This window comes from Xyrauchen texanus, chromosome 11 (genome assembly GCF_025860055.1).
Source record: "Xyrauchen texanus isolate HMW12.3.18 chromosome 11, RBS_HiC_50CHRs, whole genome shotgun sequence".
Lineage (NCBI taxonomy): Eukaryota > Metazoa > Chordata > Actinopteri > Cypriniformes > Catostomidae > Xyrauchen > Xyrauchen texanus.
The window spans coordinates 14983351-14995500 of NC_068286.1; the positions used below are offsets into that span (position 1 = coordinate 14983351).

The 12150-nt window shown below is 35.5% G+C and overlaps 2 protein-coding genes across 2 annotated transcripts; both read right to left on the reverse strand.

The window, feature by feature from the left end:
- Positions 1 to 302: 302 nt before the first annotated feature.
- On the reverse strand, positions 303 to 5804 carry tmem109 (transmembrane protein 109). Its single transcript, XM_052137474.1, has 3 exons — positions 5327 to 5804; positions 4923 to 5025; positions 303 to 4406 (listed from the first exon to the last, which is right to left on the reverse strand). The coding sequence occupies exons 1-3, from the start codon at positions 5513 to 5515 to the stop codon at positions 4051 to 4053; spliced, it is 648 nt and encodes a 215-aa protein (XP_051993434.1). The 5' UTR covers positions 5516 to 5804; the 3' UTR covers positions 303 to 4050.
- Positions 5805 to 6194: 390 nt separating this feature from the next.
- Positions 6195 to 11177, reverse strand: si:dkey-9i23.14 (60 kDa lysophospholipase). Its single transcript, XM_052138008.1, has 7 exons — positions 11050 to 11177; positions 9705 to 9848; positions 9300 to 9395; positions 9011 to 9171; positions 6936 to 7019; positions 6678 to 6840; positions 6195 to 6443 (listed from the first exon to the last, which is right to left on the reverse strand). Exons 2-7 carry the CDS (start codon positions 9837 to 9839, stop codon positions 6300 to 6302), a joined length of 783 nt encoding a protein of 260 aa, XP_051993968.1. The 5' UTR covers positions 9840 to 9848; positions 11050 to 11177; the 3' UTR covers positions 6195 to 6299.
- Between the last annotated feature and the right edge of the window lie 973 nt (positions 11178 to 12150).

The window sequence follows — 12150 nt, forward strand, 5'->3', positions numbered from 1 at the left end:
TAAAGGAATATTGTGGGTTCAATACAAGTTAAGCTCAATTGATAGCATTTGTTGATTACCACAAAAATGAATTTAGACTTAAGTCCACACTAACCCGTTTGTAATGTTTCTGATTGGCTAATGCCATTCATCTTCCAAACTATGCGGTACTAGAAAGCATTTTCAAAAGTCTCCATTTCAATGGAGGAAAAGAACCATTCAATGTGGAGAGGCATAAACATTGCAAAATAAACGTGTTTTCAAATGAAAACACATTATTGTGGATGTTACCTAAGAAAGAATTTGAACAAACAAAATAAGAATTTACATCTTTATTGTTAAAACAGTGACTCAAGTGCTGTAAAAGACTAAGACAAAGTAGCTTTCAGATACTTTTTACACTTCTCCCACAAAGCAAAAAAATGCATGCAGATGTAGTTTGGTTTGAGGATATATCATATTGTGCAATGTTTCATGATGTGAGTCAGGTATGCTCTAACAGGAGGATTTTGGGGCCCCAACACTGTGTCCTAACAAGATGTGATTTGATTTGATTCTAGATACATTTTATAGCATGCTGCATTATCGATTCTGGTTAGGACATTGTGACCTTGGCAACATTTTTGCAAAACAAAATTACATGCTTCGCTGCAGTTTCCCAATGAAATGTCCAGTGAGGGGTGCCAAATGTGAGTGAAATTATGTCATAATCAGATAATGTTTCCAAGGTGAATATTCGATTTTGTGAATCTGAATATTGGAGGTTATAATGAGTAGAATATACCTCCTTAACCCAAAACTGGTCCTAAACATAACCGATAGTGTGGAAAAGCAAATGTGACATAAGGCATATTTTCAGAAGCAACCATGTCATTTATTGTTGCTTCTATGACACTTTTTTTTCTCTCGTGTCAGCTTTCCTTTTTGGCTGGACTCAAATAGCAGTGAGCTATGGTGTGAGCTAATCACATAGGAATAAGTATGTAAATGTAGGTTGGTCTGTAATACAAGCGTTAAATGTGTCGTGTTACAAATTATGTTATAGCAGGAGTCGGCAACCTATGGCACACATGCCAGAATTGGCACACAGAGGGCAAATCACTGGCGCAACAGCGAGAGAGTAGACTATTTTATTCATATGGAAATCTGCATCTGCATTCCAATCTACATCTTGATGTAATCCTTCCTCATGATCACACAACATGTTTTCATGAGCTGAATGGGAGGCTAAACAAAATGTAAAAATGTGACGAGACTGCAGCACCTGCAAGCCAGCATCACGAGCTGGCAACGCTTCACTCTTGGTTAATTGCGGGAGTAAACATGCCGCTTTGCTTCGGTCAGGCTGCGTGGATGAATACGTTCAGTGTTTCGTTTCTTTCTTTTTGCTTTCAGAACACGTGATGTAATAAGGAAAACACCACTATTAATCCTTGAGATTTCCAACCCAGCATACAGGTACAACCTCTTTAAATCATAGTCATACTCAAAATTACATTATACGATTAAAAGGCAAAACATAAACCCACATCGTGGGGTTAAAAAAAAGTCTATTAAAAATATAAATTAAACCTGGAAATAAAGTTTTAGGATTTTGCAGGTGCGATGGCCTACTGAAAAGGGCTAAATAGTTGATCGGCTTGTGATGCATGAATTGCTTGCATGCACAGCGTGAGTTCAGTCACACTTTAATGGTGTTTAGCCTCCCATTCATCTGATGAAAACACAATGCGTGATCACAAGGAAGGATTGCAGCAAGACGTAGATTAGAATGCAGGTCAGGTGTGAAAAACTTAATATAAATAAAATACAGCTAAAATAAAAAACGTTGCTTACGTGCTTGTAAATACACTATGCATGATTTTGAAAAATGTATGACATAATATAATATTTAAGATTCCACACAATTTGATCAGTAATCAAATAAGCAAAGTTGTAATATTAACTGTTAACTCATTTTGTACAAAATGGACAGGTTTTCTTTCATTAAAGCACTTTCACAAGATGCTCTGTGAAAATAAACATGCAAGATTTTTCACATGCGGGTTTTGCACAAATTTTTCACTCAAACTGTTATGCTGATAGTATCATTTGTAATGAAAAATAAACAATTAAAAGTGCAAAATAGAAACATTTTAACAATTAGACTCAAACTTTGGAATATCACTTAGATGTGCATTTTTTTTTGTGCCATTGACCATGAAAATAAAAATAGCACTCCATGTCAAAAAGGTTGCCAACCATGTTAGTGTTTCAGTGTCATAACACAACAGTCTGTGATTAATAGTAAGAAAAATAACTGTTTATAAAGTCATAATCAGCCATTGCTGTCATGATTTGTGTGAGTGAATAAAACGCACAGTTGTTGTAGTGCCTGTAGTTAATTTCACCAGGAAACTGCAGCTAAATGTAGAACGTGGCAGGTAACTGTGACATAGCTGCTTCTAGATTCGTTGCCAAATCTTTTCTTATAGTTAACAGTATCTATTTGAACTCTTTTTACATCCATTTACTTCAACCTTTAAAAGGAGCTTGTAAATAGAGAATTTCAAATCTTATATTGCTCATTAAAATGTATATATACTGTATTTCTATTGCTCATACAGCACCATGCAAACCAGAGGAATAACCTGCATATGAAGCTTAAAGGGCTAGTTCACACAAATCTTTATTCACCAGAACACATATGAAAAATGGAAAAATATCTTCGCTTAGTAGATCCTTAAAATGCAAGTGAATGGAGATTATGGAGTTAGCATAAACTTTATCAATAAACCATCTGTTAACTTAATGTCTTTTAAAGCAACACAAAGCTTTTGGTGCGAATAAGATAAGTATTTAAGTACTTTTTTTAAACTTTGATTTTCAGAGTTTCAAAAGAGAAATCTCCATTCACTTGCATTTTAAAGACCTACTGAGATACAATTTGTGCCTTTTTCAAAAAAAAATGTGTTCTGGTGAATAAAGTTAGTCACACACAGCTGGGATATCATGAGGGTGAGTAAATAGAGAATTTTAATTTTTGGTTCAATTATCCCTTTAATAGACCCTATTCGCGCTAGCGCCATCTTTGATTTTTAATGGGAATGACAAAGAGGCTGTGTGGGATACACTTAACATCTCTTCAATGGCACACAGTATAAAGCTGTATAAAGTTCCTTGATCACATCTGATTTTCCACAACTCATGTTGTCTGAAGTTTTTTGCCTACTGAATGTTCTTGGACAATGTTTTGTCCACAGAACGATCCAAAAACACTTTAAATTGCAGTCTATCACTCACAGCTAAGTTTCACATAGAAATTGTCAATGCTGTAAAAATAACTTTTTTTGTCAGGTAACCTTTTTACTACATGTGCTTCATATGGTAACAAATGGTTTTATTCAAGTAAAAATAAAAATATTTAATAAGACTGAATTAATCTAAGTACATCAGGTTACACCAATGAAAGTCATTTAAAGGGTCAGATCAAGAATTGCTTGAATGCAGGACAGGATTTTAAAACCCATGTGTTGGTTCTTCATCTTCATCGTTCAATTTAGTAAATGAAGACCATGGTAGATGGAAAAAATGTCTGCATTTGTAAGTGACATGAATAATTAATATTTTTTTAATTTTCTTTTTTTAAATGTTGTCATTGAAAACCTTTAAATCCATTTTGTGTTGCTCTGTGCACCCTAACCCTGAATAATGTAATAAGCAACAAAAACATGGTTATTTGAATCCAGTGTAAACACATTTTGTCTTTTTCAATATCCACATCCTATAGCCCCAGTACCTGCAAACTATATAATCATCTGCTAATAATGAAACCCTTCAAAAATCAGTTGCAGTTTCGCTATAGCACCCTTTTGCAAATTCATACAGTTTCACTGTAAATAAATGATGTTGTAACTACTAGAAAATATTGAAGCACCTTCCATATTTATTTAGGATCAAGCATCTCCTGATTACACAAAATGAAACCATGGTTCTGTTGCTTAGATGTCACCATAATATGATAGATTTACAACACACTATCATGGAGGAAAACAATTAGGGTTATTTATGGGCTGTACGAGGGTCTCTCAGTCATTCCAATTTGCTTTTTTCCATCTCTCTCAGACGTCTCTCCAGCATCTTGATTTTGACCTCAAGGTGTGTATCTCGCTTTTCTGATGTTGAACCGATCCCTAACAGGACACAGACACACACTAGGCCCACTATCCTCAACGCTGTGGTTTCTGTAGGGGCTCCAGTATCACTGAGAATCAATCCAAACATGGCAACTGCAAAGATGCACTTCAGCAGCCACAAAGCCTGCCACACAGCCCCGACGACTAACCTCAGGATGAGGGAGATTATCCAATAAGCAGTAAAAGCCAATAGAGCCCACTGAGTGATGAAAATGACTCCCTCTGGTGTAACTTGTTGGAAGGGTAGCTTGGCTAGACAGACAGATATAGAAATGCATTTAAAAACACAAAAAACAAACACCAGTTCTCCATTCATCACAAAGCCCTGGCTATAGAGGTCAACCGGCAGAGGCTAACCTGGCTTCAAAGAGAGGACAGGCTGTGCTGCCACTATGATCAGGAAGCAGTAGCGGTAAAGCGGCATTTCGTGACTGGATGCAAGAATACTTAAAAAATAGGAAATCTTTCCTGATTTTAGAACTACAATAATAACTATAAAAAAAATACTCCCTATCCTATTGGAGAGGTATGCAGGGCGGCAACCAAATATGTGACTTTCTGCCACAACCTGAATTTTGATTTATTTTCTTTCTTACCTGACACCAGTTTAATTAGATTTTCACTACTGACATTTCAATTAATATCGTACTTATAGTTCTTTCTGTGTACACTAAAAAAAAAAATTATTAAATAAAACAAACTAAATATTTTGCTTTATTAATTTAATTTGTGCCTATAAGCTACAGTAGATGAGTAAATGGAGAGTACCGTCAATTCCCGCTGCTTCCAGGATTTCAGTAAGGTACTGGATGACCACTGTAAGGGCAGATGCCACTGCGTCGGACAGCCACTTCGCACCACTGCGCACACACTGATACCAATAAATACGCAATGTTACAGAGATGTTTATTATTTTTTTTAATCACCAAAATGTCATTTTGATCTTGTGGGCATGTGGCTGTCTCTTCATCGGATTGGAAGAGGGGTTTCATACATTTGTGGGAGGGGGTCACAAGGATAATCTAGGGGGCTCACCTGGCCATGCAATGTAATCAATGTTTTTATAAACAAAAGTACATCAAATTACATTCAAATTAAAAGCATTATTATGTGAATACATACAATGAAAATTCCGTATTAACGGCTCATATTTGTCACAAATATGAGCTCACCTTGAGAGACGAGTCGACTACTTGTTCACCGACAACAGAGACCAGATAACTGTGGGCCTCCTCGGAAAAACTTTTGACAAATGACCGCACATTTTGCAGGGGACTAGACTGATTATTCCATTCCAGGGTGTGACCAGACGGTATCAGCAGGTATGAAACTGAAAGTATAAGATATAAAAACAGACCCATCTTCGAACTGAACGCCACGTGGACGCCAAACAGGCTCCGTCGAGACGGAATTTAAATGCGTTCTCCAACAAACTATAGGTGATTAAAATATTTTGACATCAATTTGAACGATGTTTTAAGCGTTAAATTCACTCGGAGTTTTAAGTAGGCATTATTACATCAGTGTCAAACTAAATGTCTCGCAAAGGACATCATTTCTATCGTTCATCACCAAACTCGCACTTTACTAAAGGAATCCATAGAAGTTTCTTTCCCTTAAATGTCTGCTTCCTCTTCCTTGGAAGGAACACTCGTGCCACCTACTGACGAAATGGAGACTGCTTTGCATTTTCCAGAAAAAAACGTCACACATTATTGTTCTTCTTCTTTGGATTTATTGGCTTTTTGTAAACCAGTGGATTTCCGCCACCTACTGGGATGGAGTGTGAGGTATTGATGAAGGAAATAAAAAGATAAAGAGAAAAAAAGCACACCTATCTGAAATGTAATTGCTTAATCTGAATATCATATTATTTCCCAGGTACTTCTTCTAATCAGACCTGTTGTCTTTAGGTGATCTAACTTCACAAATGTATCCCATATAAGGGTTATAATTCACCTTTATGTTAAAAAGTCTGCTGTGCACTCTATAAATCAACAACATGACACAAAGTATTGTACACACTCACGCATACTGTATGCATAGATTTATTTCATTTTTTCTTTCAGTGTGTTCAAGTACAATTGGAGAGTAAAACAGGAAAATAGAGAATGATTAAAAAGGCTGCTGAAAAAGAGATTATTTCTATCTCTGTGAATGTTTTTCCTTATGTAGCAGATAGGCTTTTTTTGTGGGGAAACGCACAGTGAAATAAGGGTCAAACAGTGACAAGATTGTGGTCTCATTTTGAGCATTATCCATGGCTGTCTCTCCCCACACATTTATCTCCTGAGAGCAGACAGGATAAAAATTGGAGAGAAAAACAGAAAAAAACAAAATGGTTTACACACATTTTTCAGACACATCTATTGGGCTACCTTTAAAAAATGCTTTTGGTTACGAGGCCTATACATCATATATGATCAATGTTTTTAATATTAAATGATGTTTACAGTTTTAGTTATGACATTTACCACATTTGAAGCCAGTCTACCTTAATACTACCCCCCTCTCCGTACTTACTAGTGGTGTTGCACCATATTCCAGTAGCTTGGCAATCATGGCTTTGTCTCGTAGACTGACGGCCTCGTGCATTACTGTGTACCCATCATAGTCTTTAGTGTCCATGTCAACTCCTGATAGAGACCAGGCATGCAGTAGGGGGTAATCTCTGCTTCGTACTGCTCTGTAGTGACAGGTGAAAGAAAAACAAGATTAAACTTGGTAGAAACTGCAATTTGTGTGTGTGTGTGGGGTGGGGGTTACAGGAATGCTGCTTACTGGATCATTTCCATGGCAATTCTCACTGGGTGTCGATTAACAGGGACTCCTTTCATGTGCAGGAGCTTGACAACATCATAATGCCTAAAAGAATTGGAATTTGTAACAATACAACAGTTATTGCTGGCATTTTTATAATTTATATTGCTTATTTTCGGGGAGACAGCTGTCTCAGACATGACAGATGTACTTTTATTATATATATATATATAGGCCACATAGTTGTCCATTAAGCACTAGACAGAAACCATTCCTCCCTTCTTTAAAATACTCTCACACACTAAGCTCGCTGCTACACCTATGAAGATAATTTAATACTACGAAGATTTGCACGTGCAGAGTAAGATTTGTGAAAGTGTAAAAAAAACTGGCAAGCACCGAACATTTTATTATGGATGAAGTTGCAAGTGTAAGAAAAATAGATTTGCAGCATAAGTGTAAATCATAATGTTGTAAATCTGTAACTTTATATTAACATGATATAAATTTGATCTGTATCCTTCTGACCTTTTTTTTTCCACCTAAATATGTCCAGAAACATTGTAAACCTGCAATCAGTGATATGCAAGAAAATAAACGATGTCTTGAACATTAAAATGGATAAACCGCGTAGATTCAGTTTTGTGTACAAATAAATTATTGCAAAAGTGTAAATTATTTGAGTTTGTGGCGAATATATTTTCCAGATAATACTAGTTTACAGACATAAACTCTGTTACATTTTTGGACTGCCACCCACAATTTTTCACACTCAAATTTAAAAGCTCACCATTAAAACAAGAAAATAAATTTTAAAAAATGTCAAATTTTTAGCCAAAAATAAATAAAGACTCCAATTGTTCATAAATAATGTTGTATGTGTTTATAATATTTATGATAAAAAGAAAGTTATTTAATTTTTTTGTCCTAACTTGTAAGCATACAATTCTGGTTCTGTTTACTCTACCTCACTTTAAAAAGTCTTTTCATTCCACTAGATGGAAGCAAGTACTAGAAAAAAGAAATAAGATTTTTGTACCTTTCTGAATTTAGAACTTCAGAGTAAACTGGCCAACAAAAATATAATTTGATTGGTTATAAGACGCAGGTAGACCCGCCTTCCCACTTGCGCGTGCAAAACTCTTAAGTGAGAAAGTTGTGCCAAAAGTGTGAGCGCAACAAAAGGTAAGACAGAACAATGTATATCAGACTATTTTTGTCACAAACACAAGTCATTTACACTTTTGCAATATATATATATATATTTTAGACATATAGACTAATTATTTAGACTAATAGACATATAGACTAATTATAAACTGTTTTTCTGTTCAAGACACCCTTTCTTTGCTTGCATATTTCCAATTGCAGGTTTGCAAAGTTTTTTGGCCATATTTAGGTGAAAAAATGGAAGTCAGAAGAATACAGATCAAATTTATTTTGTGTAAATATTATGTTACAGATTCAAAACACATGCATTACATTTATGCAAAGCAAAACAACATTGTGAGACTTTTTGTTTTCTTCTTATGCTTGCAACTTAATTCAAACCCTTACAAAATGTTCTGTGTCCATAATCTTGTTTTATGCTAGCAATTTGATTTGCACTTTTACAAATCTTACTCTGCGAATGCAAATCTTTTAGGCACAAATGTATCCTCATATATACCTCAGTTCTAATAGTGCGCAAGTGAGGCATAAACAAGTGATGCAATACTGCCCCCTAATGCTGGTTTGGATTGAAATTCAGCTGATATTTGAAGCATGAGATGTCAAGGTAAGACCAGACAGAGGCAACACATGTGGTGTAGATCAGTGGTTCTCAACCAGGAGGCCTATAAGGGGTGCTCTACAAACTTATAAAGGGGTCACAAGATGACTTACAATTATTGAAATTATTTTAAAATAATCTTATTTAAAATGCTAAAAACCACAAAACAATTCAAGACTACAACATCTTAAGTAGTTCCTGAAACTTCTGGAATCATTATAATAATATCTTTGATAGTTGAACAGAAGCTGACAGATTTTACTAAACTAACTAATTGCAGCTCTAGAGTCTACTGCCCATTTCAAATCCCACAGAGGTTAAGTACCTGTTCTTTATGGCCATGTATAATGGGCACTTTCCAAAGCGGTTCACAAGCTCACGGGAAGCCCCCTTTGCCAGTAAGAACTTAACCATGTCTAAGTTCCCCAACTCACAGGCCGTATGAAGAGGCTTGATACCATCATAGTTTCCACAATTGACATCAACCTTAAAAGGTTGTAAAAATTAATAACAAAAAGCACTTTGTGTATAAAAATTGTTTTAAAGACTAAATTTTAGTGTAATTTGCTGTGTTGGTTACAGGCTGCCTTTTAGGAAATGTGAAATTTAGTTACCTTCTCTAGTAGGGCTCGTAGAGAGATGAAATCGTTGTTTTCCACAGCATCGCAAGCAAAGGAGGCAAGGGTATTTTCAATCAATGCTCTCTTTGCCTGAGAGATAGCAAAAAGGTGTAATAGTAAACAAAAGCTCAAGACTGCTCACAGTAAATGCTTTGCCAAACTCAGAATTTGAACCATTTAAAGTTAAACTCAAACAGCCTACAAATAGTATTGCATGTCACTTTTGCCTTTATGGACAGGTGAAATGGTTATGAATTTGTTTAAAATATCAAGTCATGCCAGAATCAAATCTATAAGGATGAGAAATAGTAAATTATATCCTTTGAATTACAGATCTATACTTCCCATAAACATACACACAAGTCCATCAGAGTCATTAATGTGTCAGCACAAGCATGCCTTGTGGTCTTTGCCATGAAGCCAGTTGAGTTCCAGCACTTTACCCAGCCTGCACAGGAACTCTTTGTCTCGGACCACCACTCCACTGATGATGATGGGCTTAAAACTCATGTCGGTCACAGTTGGTATCTCCATCACAGAACTCTGACAGAAACAAAAAGGAAGGAAATTTGTTGTTATTAAAAGGAAATCAAAGAGTTTCAGGAACACTCATATGCATACAGGCCAAAACTCAGTTACGGACCGAACAACATACAGTCATCATCATAATACCATCCCAAGAGGTTCTGTTTGATCAGTCTGAACCCCTGACTGTACTAACAGATCCCCCTAAACGAATATATACACAAATTCTCAGTATAAACAGACGTTTTTTTTTTTTTTTTTCATTATTTTAAGCTCAGCTCCACCACACTCCCAGCAGACCCTACGACCAAATGATCAAAACCAGAAATAGTTTATAGTGTTTTAAACACACAAGTAAAATGGAAAGTAAGCATATGGCAGCAACTACTCTTTTTTTTTATTAGACTATTATTATTGATATGAGGTTTGATGGAAAAAAAAATCATCATGTAGTAATGGTAGTGAGCATGATTCACATCTAACAGCACAACTTTCACAATAGGGTTAAGGGAATATTCTAGGTTAAATACAAGTTAAGCATGGTTAAAAAAAAAAGCTTAATGTTGATTACCACAACAATAATAATAATTTAAACTAGTTCAATCTTTTCTAATAAAAATAAATAAATGTATGAGGTCACTGTGAGGCACTTGCAATAGAAGTGATTGTGGCCCATTTTTGGAGGTTTTAAAGACAGATATGTTAAGCTTATCATTTAATAGCCACTTACATTAATTGATCTGTTAAAACGTGTGTATTATTTGAGTTGTAAAGTTGTTTAAATTATCGTTTAAACAGTCGTTTTAGGGTTTACGCAATTACGTCATCATGGCAACACAGTTGTAAAATTGTAAATAACTTGTTTTTTAAGTGATTTTATCACACTAATATCGTGTTCAAATACATATAATTTACATCTTGTGGTAATACTTTTGAAACTGTGAGTATTTAACGTACAGATTGTCCCCGTTCACTTCCATTGTAAGTGCCTCAATGTTACCCATAAATCTTCTTTTCTTTTTTTAAAGAAAAGGAGGGGAAAGTAGAAATAATTTATTGTGGTAATTAACATTGTCACAAATCATGGCCATTGAGCTTAACTTATATTGAACCCGAAATATTCCTTTAAGTAACGTTGTTTTTTTTATCATTCGACCGCAGTTGGCTATATATGCATCAAAACAAAGCTTGATCGCTTGCCGTAGGAAGCAAAACAAACCTCAGGTCCAGTAGAAAACCCATCTAAAATGTATGATCAGTCATCGGGGGACATATTTCTGGTTTTAGGGAGGACTGTTGTCTGTGTTGTCATCCTGTAGCAACGTTACGAATCCTACTAGTGCTACTACTGCTAAACTCATGAATATTAATTAGGCCATGAGTGTGTTGCTTGGCAAACTTCCTGTTTTGGACCGTACCTTGGAATATTTTAATTTGCCAGCTGACTTGCGACCACTTACCGAAGTTTACCTTTCAGCAATAATGTCAAGGCTCTTTCACAAGACTCCGCTTGAAAAGCGTTGCCGATAGGGTCAGGGGGAAAAAATAAAAAATAAGGTCCTGGCGAACTTACAGTTCGTTGAGTCGTCGAACTTAGGTTCGCGAAGCTATCTCTGGAAGCTTAGGAAAGTTCAATAATTAGTTCAAGAACTGATGCACCATGGCGACAGCCAGGTTAAAAGCTAATTTCATGTTGGACAGCCAGATTTGCCGTTTTCCTGTGCAAATATTAAACTTTCTTTCTTTTTATTGACGAGACGTAAACATATCGACAGTTTACAGGTATTGCAAACAACCGTAAAACAAACATCTGGTTTAAGCAAAATGAATGATAACCAATGCAAATGTAATCAATGATGTAAAAAATGACCTGGCCTAAAACAATATATTTTTAAAAAGTTAAAACAAACTACTGTTTTCTGTTACCGAATTAAAGTACTCCTTTTGCTTATACAGCACAACTGTGAAAGCAGAGAACATTCCTGTCTGGACAATAAAGATCACTGAGATGGTTATCTTCACTCTGCTGAAATGCTGAATTAAAGAAAGAGTCCTTATTGGTCAGCATACGTTTTTATTTCAATGTGCTGTATTCTTAATATAAAATGCTAGAACTTTCTCATATTAGGGTGTAAGATACATACAGTGCCATAATACTGGTCGCACAATTTCTCTGGTTCATCATCGGTACATTAAATTGTCAGGTTGTAATTAATGTTGATATAGTATAAAACAAGTGAAATAACTGAGATGATCATGGCCACAACAGAGACAGCCAAGCAAACAGAGAGCTAAAGGCAAGAAAAACTTTCATCAGTTT

What these genes read in the sequence shown, in the direction of transcription:
- si:dkey-9i23.14 (XM_052138008.1), bottom strand. Translation starts at nt 9,839, where the DNA reads ATGGAGATACCAACTGTGACCGACATGAGTTTTAAGCCCATCATCATC. An exon ending in TACGAGCCCTACTAGAGAAG is followed by an intron (nt 9,172 to 9,299) that starts GTAACTAAATTT and finishes CAACCTTTTAAG; the next exon opens with GTTGATGTCAATTGTGGAAA. An exon ending in TACATGGCCATAAAGAACAG is followed by an intron (nt 7,020 to 9,010) that starts GTACTTAACCTC and finishes CAATTCTTTTAG; the next exon opens with GCATTATGATGTTGTCAAGC.
- tmem109 (XM_052137474.1), bottom strand. Translation starts at nt 5,515, where the DNA reads ATGGGTCTGTTTTTATATCTTATACTTTCAGTTTCATACCTGCTGATA. An exon ending in TAGTCGACTCGTCTCTCAAG is followed by an intron (nt 5,026 to 5,326) that starts GTGAGCTCATAT and finishes TATTGGTATCAG; the next exon opens with TGTGTGCGCAGTGGTGCGAA. An exon ending in GGAAGCAGCGGGAATTGACG is followed by an intron (nt 4,407 to 4,922) that starts GTACTCTCCATT and finishes CTGTCTGTCTAG; the next exon opens with CCAAGCTACCCTTCCAACAA.